This window comes from Ranitomeya imitator, chromosome 2 (assembly GCF_032444005.1).
Source record: "Ranitomeya imitator isolate aRanImi1 chromosome 2, aRanImi1.pri, whole genome shotgun sequence".
NCBI lineage: Eukaryota > Metazoa > Chordata > Amphibia > Anura > Dendrobatidae > Ranitomeya > Ranitomeya imitator.
The window spans coordinates 320,446,092-320,473,189 of NC_091283.1; the positions used below are offsets into that span (position 1 = coordinate 320,446,092).

At 47.2% G+C, this 27,098-nt stretch overlaps 1 protein-coding gene and 1 long non-coding RNA gene across 2 annotated transcripts in view; one reads left to right on the forward strand and one right to left on the reverse strand.

Annotated features, from left to right (window-relative positions):
* LOC138663473 (zinc finger protein 182-like) overlaps positions 1-8,161 on the reverse strand; it is a 62,359-nt gene extending 54,198 nt beyond the window's left edge. The window contains exon 1 of the mRNA XM_069749698.1: positions 8,111-8,161. Within this exon, the coding sequence (XP_069605799.1) occupies positions 8,111-8,137 (27 nt within the window). The 5' untranslated portion in view covers positions 8,138-8,161. The remainder of the gene's footprint in view (positions 1-8,110) is intronic.
* The window catches only part of LOC138663495 (uncharacterized), a 59,222-nt gene continuing 35,023 nt past the window's right edge, over positions 2,900-27,098 (forward strand). The window contains exon 1 of the long non-coding RNA XR_011318199.1: positions 2,900-3,049. This is a non-coding gene — a long non-coding RNA (uncharacterized lncRNA). The remainder of the gene's footprint in view (positions 3,050-27,098) is intronic.

A 27,098-nucleotide genomic window follows, 5' to 3' on the forward strand; every position in this document is an offset into this window, starting at 1 on the left:
CAAAAAAACGCCTCTAGAAATTACTACATGTTGCATTTCTGCAACAAAACGCAAGCAGAGAAACGACGCATGCATCGTCAAACGCGGCAAAACGCATTAAAAAAAAACACATGCGTTTTTAATGTTAAATATAGGGAAAAAAACGCATGCGTTTTTTTTTGCGCTAAAACGCAGCGCCAAAAAACACAAATGTGAAACCAGCCTTAGTTTTTGGTTCATGTATTCCCAAAATAAAGCGTTTTGAAACTTATCCAAAATACCTCTCTTTGTCCATGGAGGCGGGTCCTCACTCCCCAGCTTGAACCGCTACTCTGCCGTCACTCAAATCTTCAGGGGCTTTCGGCGCCGCCCCCTCCGCGCTGTTTTCGCTTCAAAACCGGCGCCTGCGCTGTGTACTACTGAGTTGTGCAGTAAGCTCTGGCTGTCTGACGTCCCAGCCAGGCTTGCAGACTGCGCGTGTGCGGACAGTGCGGCCACCCACCTTGGGAATCCCAGCCCCGCAGTGTGTTATGCATTATGCACAATGCGGGGCTGGGATTCATAGGCAGGGCGGCCGCACAGGCGCAGTCTGCAAGCCTGGCTGTGAGGTCAGACGGCCAGACCTCACTGCGCCTGCCCCTCACAGTAGTACACAGCGCAGGCGCCGGATTTCAAGAAAAAACAGCGCAGAGGGGGTGGCACCCGGAGCCATGGAATATTTGAGTGACGGCCATGTGGCGATTCAAGCAGGGGGGGTGAGGACCTGCCTCCCTGGAGAAGGACAGGTACTTTGGAAAAGTAATAAAACGCTTTATTTGGGGAATACATGCACCAAAAACTAAAAGAGCCACCATGTTAGAATGCAGTATTACTGCTGCACAAGGTGGCTTTCAGTTTATAACGGCTGGAGGGGGGTGACAGTGGCCCTTTAAGGCTCATCCATAACTACTTTATTATACTCTATTATCCTGTACACATCCTGTACAGGATGTATGATCGGTATATGGGCACGGTACTATGGAATGGAGGATGTGTATGATGGGTATATGGGCTCTGGACTATGGGATGGAGGATATGTATGATGGGTATATGGCATGGGACTAGGGGATGGAGGATGTGTGATGGGTATATGAGCATGGGACTATGGGATGGATGATGTGTATAATGGGTATATGAGCACGGTTCTATGGGATGGAGGATATGTATGATGGGTATATGGACACGGGACTATGGGATGGAGGATATGTATGATGGTATATGAGCACGGGACTATGGGATGGAGGATGTGCGATAGGTATATGGGCACTGGACTATGGAATGATGTGTATGATGGGTATATGGGCACGGTTCTATGGGATGGAGGATATGTATGATGGGTATATGGACACAGGACTATGGGATGGAGGATATATATGATGGGTATATAGGCACGGGACTATGTGATGGAGGATGTGTGATGGGTATATAGGCACGGGACTATGGGCTGGAGGATATGGTATATGGGCACTGGACTACGGGATGGAGGATGTATGATGGGTATATGGGCACTGGACTATGGGATGGAGGATATGTATGATGGGTATATTGGCACTGGGCTATGGGATGGAGGATATGTATGATGGGTATATGGGCACTGGACTATGAGATGCACGATGTGTGATGATCTCCCGCTCTACTGCAACATCCTTTTCTGTGGTCCCCCTGCTAACACCCTTGCTCCTCTCCAGTCCATCCTTAACTCTGCTGCCCGACTAATTCATCTCTCTCCTCGATACTCCACTGCTTCTCCCTCTGCAAATCTCTTCACTGGCTACCATTCCCTCAGTGTATCCAGTTCAAATTACTAATACTGACCTACAAGGCCATCTGTAACCTGTCTCCTCCATACATCTCTGAACTAATCTCCTGATATCTTCCTTCACGTAATCTCTGGTCCTCCCAAGACCTCCTTCTCTCCTCCACACTTATTCGCTCTTCACCCAGCGGCCTCCAAGACTTCTCCTGAATATCCCCCATCCTCTGGAATTCGTTGCCCCATCACGTCCGACTATCAACCACATTCGGATCCTTCAGACGCAACCTGAAAACCCACCTCTTCAGGAAAGCTTACAGCCTACACTGACCCCGCTGCCTCCTCACCACTACCGGAGCTACCGCCTCACCAACACCGGAGTTGCTGCAACCCCCAACCTACTGTCTCCTTCCCCACCATCCTGTAGAACATAAACCCGCAAGGGCAGGGTCCTCGCCCCTCTGTATCAGTCTGTGATTGTTAGTTTACTGTAAGTGATATCTGTAATTTGTATGTAACCCCTTCTCATGTACAGACCATGGAATCAATGGTGCTATATAAATAAATAATAATAATAGTATATGGGCACTGGACTATGGGATGAAGGATAATCACTAAAATTTGTTGTAACTAACCACAGTTAGTTACTGTGCCCGGGCAATGCCGGGCTCTTCAGCTAGTATATATATATATATATATATATATATATATATATATATATATATATATATATATATATATATATATATATAAATATATATATATATATTTGGCAGTCATATCTCCCGACTCTGCAGATAGCATGCTGTCGTTGTAGGCCCAGACTAGATGGTATGGAGATGAATGAGGAATACCAAAGTTCAAAAATAGACTTTCCTTTACTTAACAAGAACTTGATGAGAAGTTTATACATCAGATAGCAGGCACAACACTTGATGAATGATTCTTTTGCATTGTGCAGAGTCAGGAACTTTCCGGTTCCATGTGGCGGTACATAACTTTTGTTATAAGCCACAATAGTGCAGCAAACTTGAGCTAATGACCTCTTCCTGCTCTTTGTCTCCACTATGCTCCCTGCCTAGAATCCAAATTCTTACTGCCATTATATCTTTGCTTACCTTCAGAACTGATGTCTCCCTCCTGGCACACAACACCATATCAATTCAGGAGGACTGCAATCATATAGACCAAAGTTTGTCACGAAGGCGGTGAAATGGGCGTCGAGGCCCTTGCATGTCTCATCATTGCTCCAGCACAGGGTGATCATCATGTCTCAAGGTAAATTATATCTACTTCCCCTTGATACCATGGACAGACTGGTTCAACAACTGCATTTGGTCATGATGGGGAGTAATTAGGAGCCATAAGGTGCAGATTATATTCATACTGCAAATAGATCCCTTATCATGGCGAGGATGCCGGGGCCTCCTCCCTCGCCCTGTCTCCTGACTGCCGCCCTGAGTCTGTCCCCCTCCTGGGGAAGAGACGCTACCGTGTACAACTGTACACCAACCTGACAAACAGGGAAACAAAGACAAGGGTAAAAAGAAAACTACACTCACACAAAATATGCTCTCACAAATAACAGAGGTATCCACCAGGGTGTGAAGGACGGGGAGGGTAAATAAAGGAGGTAAGGATGAGGAATATTCCAAGCGTACAAACCATACAACTGTCGCACAATAAATTCCTCCAGTTCTCCAAATACCAGCTCCTCACTACTCCAGGTCTATCAAGCAAGTGCTATCTCAGACAAGGATCTGACCAGAAGGCCTAGTTTTTATAGGAGAGAGGAGTGGCTAACCGAGTACAGCTGAAAGCAGGAATTTCCACATGGCCTATTAACCCCTGTCCTGCTGAAAGAAAACAAAACACCTTTAATACACAGGAGAAGTGCTTCTTCTCAGCGATGAAGCAGAAGCCGTCAGACGCCGTGGTCTTCTGGTACTGCTCTATCGCGGTAACTCCGTGACAGATATAGTAAGATGTTTTTTCACTAAAGAGATCTAAGTTTTTGCTTTTTTGGTGCAATGTGTTAGGCTTAAGGGGTTAGGTTCCGCTTGGCCACGGTAACCGTTTTGTAGGTTGTCTCTTGCCTTGTCCATGTATGGTTTGGTCCAGTAGCCCATTTATCATCAGATTTATCCTGGTGCATCGATATCTGACGCGGAACTCGTTAATCCAGGCAACGTCCGAGCTGGCATGACTCTCTCTGTTTTGTTCGTGACACTCATGTTTATTGAGGTAGGGCATGTGTACACGTGCAGTAAACGCTGCGTGTTTGACGCTACATAGTGACGCAGCGTCAAACACGCAGCGTCCAGATGTTACAGTATAGTGGAGGGGATTTAATGAAATCCCGTCTCCACTATGCGTGGTAACACGCACGCGGCGGCCCTGCGACTCTGGACATGCTGCGTGTCTTTTCAGATCGCAGCATGTCCGTATATCTTGCGGCGACGCTGCGTCGCCGCAAGATATAGCACAGGGCCCTATGCGATGGGTGCGATGATCCCGGATGTGTGCTATGAACACATCCGGCATCATCGCATTCCCAGAAGGGGCGGAGCTTAGCGCAGAGCGGCAAAGCCGCTCCGACTAAACCGCCGGCCATCCTGAAGGTGGACACATACCCTTAGGCACCATAGTGCTATGGACCACTACTGGTTTATTATGTCCCACAGGGCAGAGCCAGGATTTGAACCCCAGTCTCCCACATTGGTGGCCGTGATGTTACTAAAGGCGGCACATGTATTGTCGGCTTCTATATCTTTTACCGAATGGTACAGACTTTTTCCGATCTTAAGAAAAATGCTCGTGTTACCGATCATGAATCCGAATGTACCATATTTGTGCCGAATTTGTGTTTGCTGTTCGTTTTCCGAACATATTCGCTCATCTCTAATTATGGCCACTACAACCTGCTACACAAAATAAAAAATCCCACTCAGTACGGAGGCATTTACAGTCCACCACAACCCCAGTATAATGGCCCCTACCAGCCACACATTCAGCATGAGAGTCCCAACAGCTCTTTTCTTAAAGGGAACCTGTCACCTGAATTTGGCGGGACTGGTTTTGGGTCATATGGGCGGAGTTTTTGGGAGTTTGATTCACCCTTTCGTTACCCGCTGGCTGCATGCTGGCCGAAATATTGGATTGAAGTTCATTCTCTGTCAAGATTGCCTTGCGCAGGCGTGTACTACGGAGGACAGAGAATGAACTTCAATCCAATGTTGCGGCCATCATGCAGCCAGCGGGTAAGAAAAGGGTGAATCAAACACCCCAAAACTCCGCCCATATGACCCAAAACCAGTCCCGCCAAATTCAGGTGACAGAGTCCCTTTAATATGATGCCCCCATAATTCCTGATATTTGAAAAAAAAAAAAAAAAAAAAACACAACACACACTGCTAAGCCAAACCTTTTCCCGAGGTACGCTGCTCTGGTCTGTGCGGTGTGAGTACTGAGGCTCCATACTACAGGTGTGATGTAGTGACATCATTGTGTCTGCAGTGCACGGAGTCTCAGACTCAGAAGCGAAGGCTGAATGGTGGATCAGGAGCTTTCGACTCCCTGATTGACTATTCTATTCAATGGTATCACCGTCATGGGAATGTGGATATTGCTGAAATTGTGATGATGGGAAGGAGAGGGTGACCAATACCACACCCCACTGAGCCCTGTCAATTCACAGGCATCATAGCAACCGAGTGGGCTACCATTTTGGATGATACACTCCTGCCTATCCAACTATTGTTTGGTAAATATCTCATAGATCCTGGGTTCATTAGTATTTGCAGCAAGAATGAGGCTAAGGCTACTTTCACACTAGCGTCGGATTCGGCCCGTCGCATTGTGTCGGGCCGAGATTCCGACGCTAGCGTTTGTTGTACCGCACAACGGGTGCAGTGGATGCATTTCTCCGGCGCATCCGCTGCCCCATTGTGAGGTCCGGGGAGGTGGGGGCGGAGTTCCGGCCGCGCATGCGCGGTCGGAAAAAGCGGTCCATTGGCTTACATTTAACGTTTTTTGCTCCCGGCGGGCCGCCGCAAGACGGTTGCGACGTGGGTCAATACGTCGCAATGCGTCGGTAATGTAACTCTATGGGGCAAAAACGCATCCTGCAAACAACTTTGCAGGATGCCTTTTTTTCCCCTAAACGACGCATTGCGACGTATTAAAAAAACGCCAGTGTGAAAGTAGCCTACGTGAGAATTTTATTGTCGGTTGTCGGAGGTAGTCAGTGAGGTGGATGGTACCATATTGTGCATGTAGGGGACAGAACTATGGGAACATTAAGAAGTGGGGGATGGCAGTACTGTGGGGACATTATACTGTGCGTGAGGGGGATGCCAGTCCTGTGGAAACATTATCCTGTGTCTGTGGGAAGCCACTATTGTGGGAACAAAATACTGTGTGTGGTGGGATGATGGCACTGTGGGAACTTTATACTGTGTGGGGGTTTAGGGTTACTAAGAAATGATTATACTGTGTGGGGGGATGGAGGTACTGTAGAAACATTATACTGTGTGTGGTGGGATGGAGGTACTGTGGGAACTTTATACCGTGTGTGGGGGTATGGTGGTACTATGAGAAGATTATACTGTGTGTGGGGGTATGGTGGTACTATGAGAACATTATACTGTGTGTGGGGGTATGGCGGTACTGTGAAAACATTACACTGTTTGTGGGGGTATGGCGGTACTATGAGAAGATAATACTGTGTGTGGTGGGATGGAGCTACTGTAGGAACATTGTACTGTGTATGGTGAGATGATGGCACTGTGGGAACTTTATACTGTGTGTGGGGGTATGGCGGTACTGTTATTATTTGTTTCTATAGGACCATGAATTCCATGGTGCTGTACATGAGAAGGAGTTACATCAAAATACAAATATCACTTACAGTAAACAAACTAACAATCACAGACTGGTACAGAGGGGAGAGGACCCTTCCCTTGTGGGCTTACATTCTACAGGATTATGGGGAAGGAGACAGTAGGTCGGGGGTTGCAGTAGCTCCGATGGTGTTCAGGTGGCCGTGTGGTCATACTGTGGGGGTATACATAATAAAAACAGGTACAATAATCTTGTACCAGTTGTGACTTGTATTGTTCAAGAGGAGAGAGGACCCTGCCCGCGAGGGCTCACATTCTACAAGTACTATGAGAAGATTATACTGTGTGTGGGGGTATGGCGGTACTATGAGAACATTATTATGTGTGTGGGGGTATGGCGGTACTGTGAGAACATTATACTGTGTGTGAGTATGGCGGTGCTATGAGAAGATTACACTGTGTGTGATGGGATGGAGGTACTGTGAGAACATTATACTGTGTGTGAGAGTATCGCGGTACTATGAGAACATTATACTGTGTGGGGGAGTATGGTGGTACTATGAAAAGATTATACTGTGTGTGGTGGGATGGAGGTACTGTAGGAACATTATACTGTCTGTGGTGGGATGGAGGTACTGTAGGAACAATATACTGTGTGTGGGGGTATGGTGGTACTATGAGAACATTATACTGTGTGTGGTGGGATGGAGGTACTGTAGGAACAATATACTGTGTGTGGGGGTATGGTGGTACTGTAGAAACATTATACTATGTGGGGGTATGGTGGTACTATGAGAAGATTATACTGTGTGTGGTGGGATGGAGGTACTGTGAGAACATTATACTGTGTGTGGGGGTATGGCGGTAGTGTGAAAATACCTTTTTTACGAGAGATGCCAGTACTGTGGAAACATTATACTGTGTGAGCGGCATCATATATATTACATAAGGGGTGTAAAAAGGAGAGTCATAAAAAAGAATCCTCAGGGCTGTGCTGCATTTGTACAAATACTGCCATCTGCCGTCCAGACGGGACCATGTGACATCAATGGGAAGAGGGAGGTTTCCGGAGGGAAGAGTCTAGATGGTGCACCTGGTCAGGAGACCTTGATGACGCAGTTACTGATATTATAAAGGCCAGAGCCCCAAAGGCAGAACAGATTTGGCGCCAAGGAAAGGAAAGGGGTGCGGGGAAGAATCTGAGGTACCAGCTCATGGTAAAGTGCCCCAGGCAGCTGGTTGTGGGGCAGAACCCTACTTACAGGGGCATAATGGGGGCACTACACTGCGTGGAGGCCAAGAAAGGGGCCCTGTACTAGGAGAACAACCCGTTCCCTCACTTCCTGTCCTCCATAGTTGGGTCGTATGTATCTATTACAGGAAACAGAACAAAAACGTTATGATTCTTATAAAGTGGCAACAAAAACACCAGAAGAGTCTCAGTGCAGAAGGGGTTAATGTCCCCCGCGCTCAGTAATGGGGAATCTCCAGCACCTACCTCCACCTGCAGAGCCGCACTCCACATATATGGCTGCTCTGTGCACACAGGACCTGTGATGAGGTCACAGGAGGGGAGGAGTCAGGGGTCACATGATCAGGGGCCTCAGTGAATGATATCCGCTAGTGATGGGCAGTCCGGCTCTTTTTTTAAATAAAATTAGATTTTACACTGTCAGGCTGCCGTCACCCTATCAGTATTTGGTCAGTATTTTACATCAGTATTTGTAGCCAAAACCAGGAGTGGAACAATCAGAGGAAAAGTATAATAGAAACATGTGCACCACTTCTGTATTTATCACCCACTCCTGGTTTTGGCTACAAATACTGAGGTAAAATACTGACCAAATACTGATAGTGTGAATGTGGCCTTACTGTGTAATATGTGGCGTTTTTGTACATGTCCTTTCTGAATTAGGCTACGTTCACATTAGCGTTGCGCGCCGCTGCGTCGGCGACGCAACGCACGACGCATTAAAAAACGCGCGCAAATGCACGCAAAAACGCTGCGTTTTGCGACGCGTGCGTCGTTTTTTGACGAAAATCGGACGCACGAAAAATGCAACTTGTTGCATTTTCTTGCGTCCGACGCTAGCGTCGGAAACGACGCACGTGTCGGAAAATGCGACAAAAAAACGCACGCGTCCCCCATGTTAAACATAGGGGCGCGTCGCCGCTGCGTCGCCGACGCAACAGCGACGCACATTAGCGGAACGCTAATGTGAACGTAGCCTTAGTAAGTGTTGTGATATATGTTGGTGCTGTATAAGATTATAATTCGTAAAAATAAAGGCGTGCTGCAAGCACTGTGCTAACACGCACACTGTATACACATACTGTACACACACACGCACACACACTGTACACACACCAAAATATGTAAGCAAAGCATACGGAATAGTAAACTCAGTTTATTTCAACACAACCTGGAGCAGAAATGTATAAATGCTACTATACCGTTGTATCAACTTCTGCTGCAGGTGGTGCACAGCACTACAGATCCCAGCAAGTCAAACAGAATATGGCAATGCAACCCTAGTTACATACCAACTTTATTAACAGTTAAGTTAGGGTTGGTTCACATTACGTCTTGGAGTCTGTTAGACGGATTACGTTGCACCGCAGCATTAACGCGGTGTAACATAGTCCGTCTAACGCCGCCATTATCCCCTATGTCGGACGCATCGCTAGCGCATGCCCACAATGGGCGTGCGCTAGGGATGTGCCGTCAATGAGTGATGGACCCTGAGACGCGGGCTGCAGCGTTTCCGGGTCCGTCACTGCTAGCGCAGATAGAGAATTTGCTAGCTCTATCTGCGCTAGCGCTCTGCATATACCGACACTTGCGTTACAGCAGCCCGTAGCGCATGTGTTGAACGGGCTGCTGTTAACGCAGTGTGAACCCAGCCTTACAGTAAATATAATTGAGGTAGTATTACACATAGAACAAGTTTAAAGAGGTTGTCCATGACTAACATTGATGTCCTGGCCTTACTATAGGTGATCAATGTGTGATCACTGGAGAGCAGATGTGCAGCACCGAGCTGCAGTCACTACATAGAAGATGGAGCACCTTCATAACTCAGCAACTCTGGCCGACATTGAGAATATCTGATCATCGGGGGTGCCAGGTGCCGCCCTCCCGCGATCACACATTGATCACCTAAAGCAGGGGTGGGGAACCCGAGGGCCGCCAACACTGCCTTTTTCAGGATTTTCTTAGTATTGCACAGGTGATAATATGATCACCTGCACTGGTGATGATTCCAACCCCTGTGCAATGCTAAGGAAATCCTGAAGACATGCACTGATGATAAACATACAATTCGCTGAGCCATTCCTCCCACACATAGTCACATACCAAGGAGGAAGACACTCAAGCCAGTGTAATAGTGTATCTTTCTTTGGGTCACATGGTAACTCACATGCATTTATTTACAGTCCACAGACTCCACAGCTCCCTCTCTCCTGTCTGCTCCTCCCACATGAGTCACAGTCACACTTCACTAGCTGAATCTGATAAGCTGCAGGCGGGGCGACAGGCAAGAAAGAAAAAAAAAAGACTCAGCTCACTCGGGCCAGTCTCACACGTCCAGATAATTCCGGTACCGGAATTATCCGTGTCCGTGTGTCCGTGTTTTTATGTGGCACATCAGTGTGGCACACGTGTGCCGCCCGTGTGCCGACTGGGTACCACACGGAGCGTGCAGGAGACAGCGCTAGAGATAAGCGCTGTCCCCTGCATCTGGTGCTGAAGCCGCCATTCATATCTTCACTCCAGCAGCGTTCGCTGGAGAGAAGATATGAAAAATCCTTTTTTTTCCTTTTTTCGTGTTTAAAATAAAGATCCCTGTCCCCACCCCCCTCCCACTCCCTGTGCACCCGCCCGCTGTTAATTAAATTTTCACCCAGCTCCCTCGTTGCGTCCTCTCCGTGCCGCACCTTCTACTGTATGAGCGGTCACGTGGTGCCGCCCATTACAGTCATGAATATGCAGCTCCACCCCTATGGGAGGTGGAGCCGCATATTCATGACTGTAATCGGCGGCCCCACGTGACCGCTCATACAGGTGGAGCCGCATATTCATGACTGTAATGGGCGGCACCACGTGACTGCTCATACAGGAGAAGCTGCGGCGAGGACAGGACACTGCGAGGGAGCCGGGTGAGTATTTTATTAACAGCAGGCGGGTGCACAGGAGGTGGGAGGGGGGTGGGGACAGGGATCTTTATTTTAAACACGAAAGAAAAAAAAAAAGGATTTTTCATATCTTCTCTCCAGCGAACGCTGCTGGAGTGAAGATATGAATGGCGGCTTCAGCACCACGTGGGGGGGGGGGGACAGCGCTTACTGTAGCGCTGTCTCCTGCACGGCACACGGACTGCACACGGACAGCATCCGTGTGCGGTACGTGTTTTACATGGACCCATTGACTTTAATGGGTCCATGTAATCCGTGCGCTCCCACGAACACTGACATGTCTCCGTGTTTTGCACACGGACACACGGTCCATGAAAACACGCTGACATGTGCAGAGACACATTGATTTCAATGTGTCTACGTGAGTCAGTGTCTCCGGTACGTGAGGAAATTGTCACCTTACGTACCGGAGCCACTGACGTGTGAAACCGGCCTCACACTGCAGAGCCGACTTCTTTCGTTCACAGCTGGGAGCCGGCTCTTTGTGTCGGCTCGTTCACGAACGACACATCACTAGCGGGTGCAGGGACTCAGGGAGCTGACCAGGTGATATTACACACCTCCCAACCAGTGCGGGACAACTAATATCCCACCCGGGATTGCGGGGCTGACTGTCAAATCAGGACAGTCCCGCTGGATCCAGGACAGTTGGGAGGTATGAATGTGTCTTACCGTTATGGGCCCCCCAGTGTGTGTGTGTGTATATGCACATGCACTCTGGGGAGGGCCATGTGTGTGCCTGCAGGGGGGGCCATTGTGTGCCTGCAGGGGGGCATGTAGCGACTGGGGGGGCATGTGTGTGCCTGCAGGGGGGCATGTAGTGACTGGGGGGGCCATGTGCGTGCCTGCAGGGGGGCATGTAGTGACTGGAGAGGGCCATGTGTGTGCCTACTGGGGGGGGCCATGTGTGTGCCTGCAGGGGGGCATGTAGTGACTGGGGGGGCCATGTGTGTGCCTGCAGGGGGGCATGTAGTGACTGGGGGGGCCATGTGCGTGCCTGCAGGGGTGCATGTAGTGACTGGGGGGGCCATGTGCGTGCGTGCCTGCAGGGGGGCATGTAGTGACTGCAGAGGGCCATGTGTGTGCCTACTGGGGGGGCCATTGTGTGCCTGCAGGGGGGCATGTAGTGACTGGGGGGGCCATGTGTGTGCCTGCAGGGGGGCATGTAGTGACTGGGGGGGCCATGTGTGTGCCTGCAGGGGGGCATGTAGTGACTGGGGGGGCCATGTGCGTGCCTGCAGGAGGGCATGTAGTGACTGGGGGGCCATGTGTGTGCCTGCAGGGGGGCATGTAGTGACTGGGAGGGCCATGTGCGTGCCTGCAGGGGGGCATGTAGTGACTGGGGGGGCCATGTGCGTGCCTCCAGGGGGGCATGTAGTGACTGGGGGGTCATGTGTGTGCCCGCAGGGGTGCATGTAGTGACTGGGAGGGCCATGTGCGTGCCTGCAGGGGGCATGTAGTGACTGGGGGGGCCATGTGCGTGCCTGCAGGGGGGCATGTAGTGACTGGGGGGGGCATGTGTGTGCCTGCAGAGGGGCATGTAGTGACTGGGGGGCATGTGTGTGCCTGCAGGGGGCCATGTGTGTGCCTGGGGAGGGCTATGTGTGTGCCTGCAGGGGTGCATGTAGTGACTGGGAGGGCCATGTGCGTGCCTGCAGGGGTGCATGTAGTGACTGGGAGGGCCATGTGCGTGCCTGCAGGGGTGCATGTAGTGACTGGGAGGGCCATGTGCGCGCCTGCAGGGGTGCATGTAGTGACTGGGAGGGCCATGTGCGTGCCTGCAGGGGGGCATGTAGTGACTGGGGGGGCCATGTGCGTGCCTGCAGGGGGGCATGTAGTGACTGGGGGGCCATGTGTGTGCCTGCAGGGGTGCATGTAGTGACTGGGAGGGCCATGTGCGTGCCTGCAGGGGGGCATGTAGTGACTGGGGGGGCCATGTGCGTGCCTGGAGGGGGGCATGTAGTGACTGGGGGGCCATGTGTGTGCCTGCAGGGGGGCATGTAGTGACTGGGAGGGCCATGTGCGTGCCTGCAGGGGGGCATGTAGTGACTGGGGGGCCATGTGCGTGCCTGCAGGGGGGCATGTAGTGACTGGGGGTGCATGTGTGTGCCTGCAGAGGGGCATGTAGTTACTGGGGGGGCATGTGTGTGCCTGGGGAGGGCCATGTGCGTGTCTGCAGGGGGGCATGTAGTGACTGGGGGGCCATGTGCGTGCCTGCAGGGGGGCATGTAGTGACTGGGGGGCCATGTGCGTGCCTGCAGGGGGCATGTAGTGACTGGGGGGGCCATGTGCGTGCCTGCAGGGGTGCATGTAGTGACTGGGAGGGCCATGTGTGTGCCTGCAGGGGGGCATGTAGTGACTGGGGTGCCATGTGCGTGCCTGCAGGGGGGCATGTAGTGACTGGGGGGGCCATGTGCGTGCCTGCAGGGGGGCATGTAGTGACTGGGGGGGCCATGTGCGTGCCTGCAGGGGGGCATGTAGTGACTGGGGGCCATGTGTGTGCCTGCAGGGGGGCATGTAGTGACTGGGGGGCCATGTGTGTGCCTGCAGGGGGGCATGTAGTGACTGGGGGGGCCATGTGTGTGCCAGCAGGGTGACTTATAGTGACAGGGGGGCCATATCCAGGATGAGATGGGGGTGCAGTGTGCCAGGATGGGGGTTATATAGATACCAGGATGAGGGACATATATGATTTGTAAGATGGACACTGGCATTATAAGACAGACCCCCATTTAACATAAAATTATATTTTTCTCTTTTTCTTCATCAAATTTGGGGGTGCGTCTTATAATCAGGTGCGTCTTATAAAGCTAAAAAATATGGTAAATACCGTATTTAAGCCACAGACAACAAGCAGTTTCTTCCTCGGAGTCGGCAGCTGAATATGTTTCTCATAGACTCATCTTCCATAACGCTAATTCTCATCTCATTTACCGACACTGGAATCGGCATTAGCAATACTGCAGGAGATATTCATTACACGTGACAGGAGAAATAACTACTTCATGATGAGGACGACATCTTCATCTTCTACTACGGCTCTAGAAACAGATTTGTCCAGAGTCCATCACTGACTCCATCACCACCGGCCGTCTATATGAAGGTTTCCCGTCTTTCCCGCACTGTAATCTTCTATCTATAGGGGACATTACTAATATATGGGGGCACACAGGGGCCAGTAGTAATATATGGGGGCACGCGGGGGCCAGTAGTAATATATGGGCCCTTCCCCTGACGAAGCCGTCCCTGTAACGGCGATACGCGTGGGGTGCCGCCCCATACTTTTCCCTGCCTTTTGCCCTGTTGCCCTCCTCTTTTGGTTACATCTTTTACATGCTCTGCACTAGTTATGTGGCTGGACCTGGGACCTTCATGCATGCTCCTTGTCCATGTACATGTCTCTACTAGGTGCGCATTATATTATTTGCATGGTTCCTGGGCTCTTTTTCGCTGCTCTCATTAGTGGGCTTGAACATCTGTGAGCATATTGTATATTACCATATATATTTCTTCCCTTGCTCCGGCCCCCCCCCCCCTTTAGGCAGTGTATATATCTCTCATATATTTTCTACGTTTGAGGGTTTGTGTGTTTAAGAGGCTACATCAGATAGGGTACTTTTTTGCATCATATTCTGTGCTGTTATTTTTTCTATTGTTGTGATACACCATTCATATATTGTGCAGGATATGTGCTCCTTCTATTGACTGTAATTTTTTGGGGATTAGTATGGCGATCGGTATTTTTCATTGTTTTTAGATGTTTTTATCTGTATACCAATAAAAGTTTACCTTTTTATATTTTCAATTATATGTTGTGGTGTGCATTGTTTACGAGTGGCTCTTCTTCTTTTGTTGGTCTTATACTATATTACCACTCGCTTGCACCCCTTATCTATGTATATGGGTGATTAGTAGTGCGCTGGTATATTCATTGTATCAGTAGTAATATATGGGCGCACGCGGGGGCCAGTAGTAATATATGGGGGCACGTGGGGGCCAGTAGTAATATACGGAGGCACGCGGGGGCCAGTAGTAATATATAGAGGGAAAGCGGGGGCCAGTAGTAATATATGGGGGCACGCGGGGGCCAGTAGTAACATATGGGGGCACGCGGGGGCCAGTAGCAATATATGGGGGCACGCAGGGGCCAGTAGTAATATACGGAGGCACGCGGGGGCCAGTAGTAATATATGGGGGCACTCGGGGACCAGTAGTAATATATACGGGGGCACACGGGGGCCAGAAGTAATATACGGGGGCACACAGGGGCCAGTAGTAATATACGGGGGCCAGTAGTAATATACGGGGGCACACGGGGGCCAGTAGTAATATATAGGGGGAAAGCGGGGGCCAGTAGTAATATAAGGAGGCACGCAGGAGCCAGTAGTAATATATGGGGGCACGCGGAGGTCAGTAGTAATATACAGGGCCAGTAGTAATATATGGGGCACGCGGGGTCCAGTAGTAATATATGGGGGCACGCAGGGGCCAGTAGTAACATATACGGGGGCCAGTAGTAATATATACGGTGGCACACGGGGGCCAGTAGTAATATATGGGGCACGCAGGGGCCAGTAGTAATATATGGGGGCACGCAGGAGCCAGTAGTAATATATGGGGGCACGCAGGGGCCAGTAGTAATATATGGGGGCACGCAGGGGCCAGTAGTAATATATGGGGGCACGCAGGGGCCAGTAGTAATATATGGAGGCATGCAGGGGCCAGTAGTAATATATGGGGGCATGCGGAGGCCAGTAGTAATATACGGGGCCAGTAGTAATATATGGGGCACGCGGGGGCCAGTAGTAATATATGGGGGCACGCAGGGGCCAGTAGTAATATATGGGGGCACGCAGGGGCCAGTAGTAATATATGGGGGCACGCAGGGGCCAGTAGTAATATATGGGGGCATGCAGGGGCCAGTAGTAATATATGGGGGCATGCGGAGGCCAGTAGTAATATACGGGGCCAGTAGTAATATATGGGGCACGCGGGGGCCAGTAGTAATATATGGGGGCACGCAGGGGCCAGTAGTAATATACGGGGGCCAGTAGTAATATACGGGGGCCAATAGTAATATATGGGTGCACACGGGGGCCATAGTAATATATGGGGGCACACGGGGGCCAGTAATAATATATGGGGCACACAGGGGCCACTAATACTATTTAGGGCCACATAGAAGGACTTATGGCCCCTGTAGGTGAATAGGGGAATATTATCATGTGGGAGGAGAAGGGAGAATTATTACAGTGGCCAGTACACAGGGGAGGACATTACTGCACAGACACAGTGAGGAATCCCAGGTGTGAATAAGCGCTATAGTGAGGGTGCGAAGTATGGAGGCGATATAGGAGGAGGAATCCCCCACATGGAGGACGACGAGGACTGCGCAGACTCCACCTGCAGAACCGCATACCGGACACCAGGAATCCACGGGGAGGAAGGGGCTTCTAGCGCGGAGGATCCTGGGAGGAGATGACGTCACCGGAAGGGGTGGGGCCTCGCTCAGTCAGGCTCTTTTTGGATCCTAAATGAATCCATAGTAAATATGTGTTCACAATATATATGGTGACGAAAGGCAGCTGAAACCCCGCCCACCTAGAACATAAACTCTGCCTACTTGCTAGAAACCAATTACCTGATGAGTAGGCGGAGTTTAGCTGGGGTGGGCGGAGTTATGCCTGCATCATCCAGGGATTTTACTCCCAGTGAAAATTGTCTCTTCAGATAGGAAGAGGACTAGAACTCTAGTGCCACTCATTGGAAGTAGCAATCCTAACAGTCAATGTCGACACTTTAACGAGCCTTGTCACATGACTTAGGATAATAGCCAAACCAGAAAATGATAAGGGTGTCCATACTTATGGACTCCCCTGAATATAGTATATACCTGTATGTCATCTCCTCCTGTTTATAGTATATACATGTGTGTAATCTCTGTTGTGAATTCTGTGGTCAAGCTCCCTCCTGTGGTCATGAGCGGTACTTCGGCTGGTTCTGTCTATGAGCTTCCTCTGGTGGATGTGAGTGGGGCGGCGGCTTCTGAGTTTCCTTCCTCAGGTGACGAGGTTAAGTCGTTAGGTGCTGCTCTATTTAACTCCACCTAGTTCTTTGTTCCTGGCCTCCAGTCAATGTTCCAGTATTGGTTTTGCTCTTTCCTGGATCGTTCTTGTGGCCTGTCTGCCCTGCATAAGCTAAGTTCTGCTTGTGTTACTTTTGTTTGCTATTTTTTCTGTCCAGCTTGCTATATTGGTTTGTCTTGCTTGCTGGAAGCTCTGGGACGCAGAGGAAGCACCTCCGTACCGTTAGTCGTGCGGAGGGTCTTTTTGCGCCTTTTGCGTGGTTGTTTGTAGGTTTTTGTGCTGACCGCAAAGCTATCTTTCCTATCCTCGGTCTATTTAGTAAGTCGGGCCTCACTTTGCTAAAATCTATTTCATCTCATTGTTTGTGTTTTCATCTTTGCTCACAGTCATTATATGTGGGGGGCTGCCTTTTCCTTTGGGGAATTTCTCTGAGGCAAGGTAGGCTTATTTTTCTATCTTCAGGGCTAGCTAGTTTCTCAGGCTGTGCCGAGTTGCATAGGGAGCGTTAGGAGCAATCCACGGCTACCTCTAGTGTGGTGTGATAGGATTAGTGATTGCGGTCAGCAGTGTTCCCACGTCTCAGAGCTCGTCCTATGTGATTAGCAACTATCAGGTCATTTTCTGTGCTCGTAACCACCAGGTCCATTGGGGTTCTGAATCACCTGTTCATAACAAATCTCCTCCTGTATATAGTATATACCTGTGCGTACTCTCCCCTGTTTATAGTATATACCTGCATGTCATCTCCCCTGTATATAGAATATACCTGTATGTCATCTCCCCTGTATATAGTATATACCTGTATGTCATCTCCTCCTGTATATAGTATATAACTGTGCGTCATCTCACCTGTATACAGTATATTCCTGTATGTTTTCTCTTCCTCTATATAGTATATACCTGTGTGTCCTCTCTCCTGTATATAGTATATACCTTTGTGTTCTCTCTCCTGTATATAGTATATACCTGTGTGTCATCTCCCCTGTATATAGTACATACCTGTGTGTCTTCTCCATTGTATATAGTATATACCTGTGTCCTCTCCTCCTGTATATACCTGTATGTCCTCTCTTCCTGTATATAGTATATACCTGTATTTCATCTCCCCTGTATATAGTATATACCTATGTGTCCTCTCCCCTGTATATAGTATATACCTGTTTCCTCTCCCTTGTATATACTATATACCTGTGTCTCATCTCCTCCTGTGTATAGCATATACCTGTATGTCATCTCCTTGTGTATATAGTATATACCTGTATTTCATCTCCTCCTGTATATAGTATATACCGGTCATCTCTCCTGTATATAGTATATACCTGTGTGTCATCTCCCCTGTATATAGTATAAACCTGTGTCCTCTCCCCTGTATATAGTATACAGTTAGGTCCATATATATTTGGACAGAGACAACATTTTTCTAATTTTGGTTATAGACATCACCACAATGAATTTTAAACAAAACAATTCAGATGCAGTTGAAGTTCAGACTTTCAGCTTTCATTTGAGGGTATCCACATTAAAATTGAATGAAGGGTTTAGGAGTTTCAGCTCCTTAACATGTGCCACCCTGTTATTAAAGGGACCAAAAGTAATTGGACAGATTCAATAATTTTAAATAAAATGTTCATTTCTAGTACTTGGTTGAAAACCCTTTGTTGGCAATGACTGCCTGAAATCTTGAACACAAGGACATCACCAGACGCTGTGTTTCCTCATTTTTGACACTCTGCCAGGCCTTCACTGCGGTGGTTTTCAGTTGCTGTTTGTTTGTGGGCCTTTCTGTCTGAAGTTTAATCTTTAACAAGTGAAATACATGCTCAATTGGGTGGAGATCAGGTGACTGACTTGGCCAATCAAGAATATTGCACTTCTTTGCTTTAATAAACTCCTGGGTTGCTTTGGCTTTATGTTTTGGGTCATTGTCCATCTGTAGTATGAAACGACGACCAATCAGTTTGGCTGCATTTGGCTGGATCTCAGCACACAGTATGTCTCTGAATACCTCAGAATTCATTCGGCTGCTTCTGTCCTGTGTCACGCCATCAATAAACACTAGTGACCCAGTGCCACCGGCAGCCATGCATGCCCAAGCCATCACACTGCCTCCACCGTGTTTTACAGATGATGTGGTATGCTTTGGATCATGAGCTGTACCACGCCTTCACCATACTTTTCTCTTTCCATCATTCTGGTAGAGGTTGATCTTGGTTTCATCTGTCCAAAGAATGTTCTTCCAGAACTGTGCTGGCTTTTTTAGATGTTTTTTAGCAAAGTCCAGTCTAGCCTTTTTATTCTTGATGCTTATGAGTGGCTTGCACCGTTCAGTGAACCCTCTGTATTTACTTTCATGCAGTCTTCTCTTTATGGTAGATTTGGATATTGATACGCCGACCCCCTGGAGAGTGTTGTTCACTTGGTTGGCTGTTGTGAAGGGGTTTCTCTTCACCATGGAGATTATTCTGCGATCATCCACCACTGTTGCCTTCCGTGGGCGCCCAGGTCTTTTTGCATTGATGAGTTCCCCAGTGCTTTCTTTCTTTCTCAGTATGTATCAAACTGTAGATTTTGCCATTCCTAATATTGTAGCAAATTCTCGGATGGGTTTTTTCGGTTTTCGCAGCTTAAGGATGGCTTGTTTCACCTGCATGGAGAGCTCCTTTGACCTCATGTTTACTTCACAGCAAAACCTTCCAAATGCAAGCACCACACCTCAAATCAACTCCAAACCTTTTATCTGCTTAATTGAGAATGAAATAACGAAGGGATTGTCCACACGTGTCCATGAAATAGCCTTGGAGTCAATTGTCCAATTACTTTTGGTCCCTTTAAAAACAGGATGGCACGTGTTAAGGAGCTGATACTCCTAAACCCTTCATCCAATTTTAATGTGGATACCCTCAAATGAAAGCTGAACGTCTGAACTTCAACTGCATCTGAATTGTTTTGTTTAAAATTCATTGTGGTAATGTCTATAACCAAAATTAGAAAAATGTTGTCTCTGTCCAAATATATATGGACCTAACTGTATACCTATCTAATGTATATAATCCATATCTGATGTATTTAAAAACCTGATCATCTGTATAGTACCTGTATGAGCAGGGTTCAGAGAGAAAATATCAATGTAGAACATGCAGGATGGAACAGCTACAATGCAAATGACCCACAGAGGAGTGGTGGACTCCCCAGTCTTGTAGAAACAAGAGAACAATTATAAAACCAAAAACACATGGGCTACTTGCACAGTGAACAAGTCTGTAGAAACCTGTTCACACCACCAAAGAACTTGAAGACACAAAAGCGCACAGAGAGGTCAAAAAATACTCTGTTGTAAAAAAGTCACAGTAAATAAGCAAGTGCTAGTCAAAAAATGAAAAAATACAAAGTATTTAGTTAATACTAGGGTTGAGCGAAACGGGTCGGCCAGATTCAGAAGTCGCCGACTTTTGGCAAAGTCGGGTTTCATGAAACCCGACCCGACCCCTCTGTGGGGTCGGCCATGAGGTCAGCGATCTTCTGAACTGGAATCGGAATTCCGATACCGATTCCCGATATGTTTAAGATATCGGGAATCGGTATCGGAATTCATATTAATGTGTAAAATAAAGAATCAAAATAAAAAATATTGAAATACTTACCCTCGGACGCGCCCTGGTTGTAACCGGGAGCCTTCCTTCCTAAGAATGAGCGCCTGAAGGGCCTTCGATGACGTCACGGCTTGTGATTGGTCACGTGAGCGGTCACATGGGCGTCACGCGACCCTATTAGGAATATACTCACCCTCGGACGCACCCTGGTTCTTACCCGCAGCCTTCCTTCCTAAGAATCAGCGCTTGAAGGACCTTAGATGACGTCGCGGCTTGTGATTGGTCGCGTGACGCCCATGTGACCGCTCACGCGACCAATCACAAGCCGCGACGTCATCGAAGGCCCTTAAGGCGCTCATTCTTGGGAAGGAAGGCTCCCGGTTACAACCAGGGCGCGTCCGAGGGTAAGTATTTCAATATTTTTTATTTTGATTCTTTATTTTACACATTAATATGGATCCCAGGGCCCGAAGGAGAGTTTCCTCTCCTTCAGACCCTGGGAACCATTAGAAACCCAATGCACTGCATTGGGTTTCGTGTTTCGGCCGACCCCGACTTTTCTATAGGATCGGCCGATTTCACTCGACCCGACTTTTGAAAAAGTCGGGTTTCGTGAAATCCGACCCGATCCTATAAAAACAAAAGTCGCTCAACCCTAGTTAATACGTTTTTTTGCAAAAAAAGTATGTTAAGCTGCTCCACCAATCGCCAAGGTATACCCATAATAGAGCAGTCCTATCTAATGTATATAATCCCTATCTGATGTATTTAATGCATTGCAGCTGTTCCATCCTGTTCTACATGGATATTTTCTCTCTGAACCCTGCTCATACAGGTACTATACAGATGATCAGGTTTATAAATACATCAGATAGGGATTATATACATTAGATAGGACTGCTCTATTATGGATATACCTTGGCGATTGGTGGAGCAGCTTAACATACTTTTTTTGCAAAAAAACATATTAACTAAATAACCTGTATTTTTTCATTTTTTGACTAGCACTTGCTTATTTACTGTGACTTTTTTACAACAGAGTATTTTTTGACCTCTCTGTGCAGTTTTGTGTCTTCAAGTTCTTTGGTGGTGTGAACAGGTTTCTACAGACTTGTTCACTGTGCAAGTAGCCCATGTGTTTTTGGTTTTATAATTGTTCTCTTGTTTCTACAAGACTGGGGAGTCCACCACTCCTCTGTGGGTCACTTGCATTGTAGCTGTACCATCCTGCATGTTCTACATGGATATTTTCTCTCTGAACCCTGCTAATACAGGTACTATACATATGATCAGGTTTTTAAATACATCAGATAGGGATTATATACATTAGATAGGACTGCTGTATTATGGGTATACCTTGGCGATTGGTGGAGCAGCTTAACATACTTATTTTGCAAAAAAAGTATTAACTAAATACCCTGTATTTTTTCATTTTTTGACTAGCACTTGCTTATTTACTGTGACTTTTTTACAACAGAGTATTTTTTTTTACCTCTCTGTGCGCTTTTGTCTCTTCAGGTATATAATATATACAGAGGAGATGACACATAGGTATATACTATATACAGGAGAGAGGATACACAGGTATAAACTATATACAGGGGAGATGACATACAGGTATATACTATATACAGCAGGAGATGACACACAAATACAGTATATACTATATACAGGGGAGATGACCTACAGGTATATACAGGAAGAGAAGACATACAGGTATATACTTGTATACAGGCGAGATGACACACAGGTATATACTATATACAGGAGGAGATGACATACAGGTATATACTATATACAGGAGGAGATGACATAAAGGTAAATACTATATACAGGGGAGATGACACAGGTGTACACTATATACAGGGGAGATGACATGCAGGTATATACCATAAACAGAGGAGAGTACGCACAGGTATATACTATATAAAGAGGAGATGACACACAGTTATATACTATATGCAGGAGGAGATGATACACATGTATATACTATATACATGGGGAGATGACACAGGTATATACTATATACAGGGGAGATGACATACAGGTATATGCTATATACAGGGGAGATGACATGCAGGTATATACTATTAACAGGGGAGAGTACGCACAGGTATACTATATAAAAAGGAGATGACACACAGGTATTTACTATATACAGGAGGATATGACATACAGGTATATACTATATTCAGGGGAGATGACAAAGGTGTATACTATATACAGGGGAGATGACACACAGGTATATACTATATACAGGAGAGAGGATACACAGGTATATACTATATACAGGGGAGGTGACATACAGGTATATACTATATACAGGAGGAGATGACACACAGGTATATACTATATACAGGGGAGATGACATACAGGTATATACTATATACAGGAAGAGAAGACATACAGGTATATACTGTATACAGGCGAGATGACACAGGTATATACTATATACAGGAGGAGATGACATACAAGTATATACTATATACAGGAGGAGATGGCATACAGGTATATACTATATACAGGGGAGATGACACACAGGTGTACACTATATACAGGGGAGATGACATGCAGGTATATACTATAAATAGGGGAGAGTACGCACAGGTATATACTATATAAAGAAGAGATGACACACAGTTATATACTATATACAGGAGGAGATGACACACAGGTAGATACTATATACAGGGGATGAAAACCAAAAAAAAAAAAAACACAGAGACACAAGCAGCCATATGGTCCCATAAAATACATTTTTATTAAATATAAAAGATAAAATTCACCAAACACGAAACAGGTGTACAAAGGGGAAATAACAGTACGCACTCATGGTAATGGCAAGAAATAGGCCTGGAAAGCGATCCATAGACCACACTGCTGAACTAGCAAAATGCTAGAGAAAAGTCTTCCATATCACATGTGAATAGGATATTGGTATTATATTACATACAAGGCCAGTGCCCACATGCAAGGAATACTAAGATCTACGCATAGTGCAGCGATGTACTTACAGCAGGCAATGGTGGTCCAGGGAACGCACAGGCAGGCCTAACCCCAACGCGCGTTTCGGAGCGCACCGCTCCTTCATCAGGGGGTAGATATAATGAAGAAAGTGCACATATTTATGCGCTGCCGCCCGGAACCCGGAAGTAACAGAATAGCCGCCCACACCAGCAGAACGCGGCCAGCATATGCCACCCCCAACATGGCCGCCGGCACCGGAAACACGTGGGGCCCCACGTGACCAATGCCGGACGGCAAGCCACAGGCGCAGACGCTGGCCGCGGTCATACTGAGACAAAGCGCATGCGCAAAAAAGAGTAGGCACAGTGCCACCATATAGGTATAATAGAAGGGAGAAAGAAGAAGACACACAGGCGCAGACGCTGGCCGCGATCGTACAGAGCCAGAGCGCATGCACAGAAGTGAATCAGCACAGCGCCACCATGTAGGTATATTAGAAGGGAGAAAAGAGAAAACGTACCAAATAGCAATGCATACTATTGTACGGGCACATACTTATGTATAGAAATATATAAATATATAAATATATAAGAATGAATCATACAAACAAAAAACATCATGTAAATATATGCAAGACAGAACAGAAATTAATCATATATACCCATAGTATGTATACACCACTAAAATAAAATAAATACATATATAATGCATAAATAAACCACATATACAGCAACAATAACGCAAAAACAATAATACAAATAATAACAATGAAAATACGTATACACATATATGATAAGTAGACATACCATATAAGTACAGATGAAAAACATCTCTGCTCATACAACGAACATCAAAAATGCCCACATATAAACCTCCCCACACAGGCAAAAATGCCAGAATATCAAAGCAGTAAACAAAACAATGCAAATAGTATTGACAGTGGTAACACCAAGCTCAAAGTGTTGACACGACAAAGCGATCCGTCGGCAGCATCATAAAGGCACAGGATTCCAACAAATCGCCATATACATAACTAAAAAACGACAAAAAGCAAATTAAAATACAAATAAAAGAAACAAAACCATAAGAGACGTACACAAAATATAAAGATAATAATAATAATAATAGCAGTGCACAGACATGCGTGGATCACAAAAATGGGGCAAACGAGATATTCTCATTTAAACCGTCAGGGCAGATGGTACGTAATGTCCAAATCCACCTTGACTCAAGTTGAGCAAGGCGTTTGGACAAACCGCCACCACGGATATTTATGTTGAGCAGATCTATGCCGCGTACCCTCAGCGACGCTGCGTCACAGGAGTGGAAGTCTCTAAAATGTCTTGGCAATGTTTTAAGGGTGGTAACATCAAGACATGTGGTTGCCGCCTGAATGCCAAGAACATGTTCTCTAACTCTGACTTTTAGTTGTCTTGTGGTCAAGCCAACATATATGAGGCCACAAGGACAAGTTGCATAGTAAATAACGTACCTAGATGTACATGTTATACGTTTTTTAATAATAAAATCCTTGCTACCGTCAGAGTTAGAGAACGATGAACAACGCTCGATGTTAGGACATGCAACACATTTCCCACATGGAGCACAACCACCCCGCGCGGCAGCGCCGCTGAGGAACGTAGGCACAGTCTGCCCAACATAATGGCTGTGGGTGAGCCGGTCTCTTAAATTTCTCGCACGCCGAAATGTCATAAGCGGATGTTTCGGAAGGAATTTTTTAAGAATAGGGTCAGCCTGCAATATAGGCCAGGCCCTCTTCATTGCCATACGCATATCGGCGTGCTGAGAATGGTATGATGTTATGAATCTGATTTGATCGCCACCACTAGGTTTCACAGAATCCCTCCCATAGAGAAGATTATCACGGTCAGCATGTTTGGCCCGATGATAGGCCTTTTTTAGAACACGCCTGCTGTAACCCCTTGCCAGGAAACGCGACGTAAGTTCACCCGCACGAATACTGAAATCTTGCTCACTTGAGCAAATACGCCTCAACCGCAAGAACTGACCTGTGGGAATAGCTTTAATCATATGTGGAGGATGGCACGATGAGGCATGCAGGAGGGTATTAGTCGCCGTAGGCTTACGAAAAATATCTGTTTGCAACCTACCCCCCGCATCCCTCTTAATCGTGACATCCAAAAAATCGATCCTTTCTCTATCCCACACCGGGGTCAGACGGATATTAAGGCCATTACTGTTCAAGTCGGAGATGAACCGTGTAAGGTCGACGGAGGTGCCCTGCCAGACAAAGAAGATATCGTCGATATAACGAGTCCACAAAAGGACCCGATCAATCGACCCCTGTTTGTCTGACAGGAAGAGGTCCCTCTCCCACATACCCAGGAACAAATTAGCATACGAGGGCGCAAAAGCCGCCCCCATAGCCGTCCCCTGGGTCTGCAGGTAGAATGACCCCTTAAAAACAAAAAAGTTATGCGTGAGAGTGAACTCAAGTAGCTCCAGGATGAGATCCCTCAAAGATAGAGGAAGAGTAGATGAACTCAAAAAGTATCGGACAGCACAAATGCCGTCCTGATGTCGAATACTAGTATAGAGGGATTCAACATCAACTGAGGCTAAAAGAGTATCACTCTCTAAACACAGTCCGTCGACCCTACGCAGTAAATCTCCGGTATCCTTGAGGAACGAGGGTAGCAAGGACACCAGCGGCTGCAAATGAAAATCAATCCATCCGTTCACGCGTTCGAGAAAGTTCCCCTTCCCTGACACAATCGGTCGACCGGGTGGCACCGATGCATCCTTATGTATTTTCGGCAGGAGATATAGGGTAGGAATTGTAGGTTCCTTGACCACAAGCGCCGAAGCCAGCTCACGGGTGACAACACCGCCATCCAAAGCCCTTTGAATAATGGTATCCAATTTAGACGCAAATGCAGAGAGGGGGTTATACGTTAGTTTCCTATAACAGGTAGTATTGTTAAGTTGTTTAAAAGCCTCCCTCTCATACATTTGCTTAGGCCAGATGACGACGTTGCCACCCTTATCGGCCGGCTTCAGCACTATATCGTCAAGTCCTTGTAAATACTCAAGCCGTACCCTTTTTTCTCTAGATAGATTATCTCTCCTGCCGAATCTAGGGATGTTCTGAAATTCATCGGCTACCACCCGGACGAAGAGGTCAATGCTTGGACAAGAAGAAAACGGGGGGAACCTAGTAGAACGCGGACGGATGGATGGAGGGATCTTACCTCCTACATTGTTGTGCTCTTCAGCAAGCTCTTCTAGCGTCCTTATCGCCTCTTGTTCCTCCTCTGTTGGAAATAATTTATGAAATTCATCGTTATAATAGTATCTCTTGAACAGCAATGATCTAGCAAAAACATGCAAATCTTTAACTGCCGTAAATGTGTCAAACCCCGGTGTGGGAGAGAAGGACAGACCCTTACCCAATAATGCAAGGTCAGTCTCGGTAAGGACATGTGTACTTAGGTTGATTACCTTATTGTCACGTCCCCTGGCAATGGGATCAACAGGCGGCCCTCTCTTGTAAGGATGATACGCATGATCCCTCAATCTATGGGAGTCTCCATAAGACGAGAGCGAAGTAGAAGAAATATCAGATTGTCCGCTGACCGAGGAAATAGAACCACTGGATGGAACT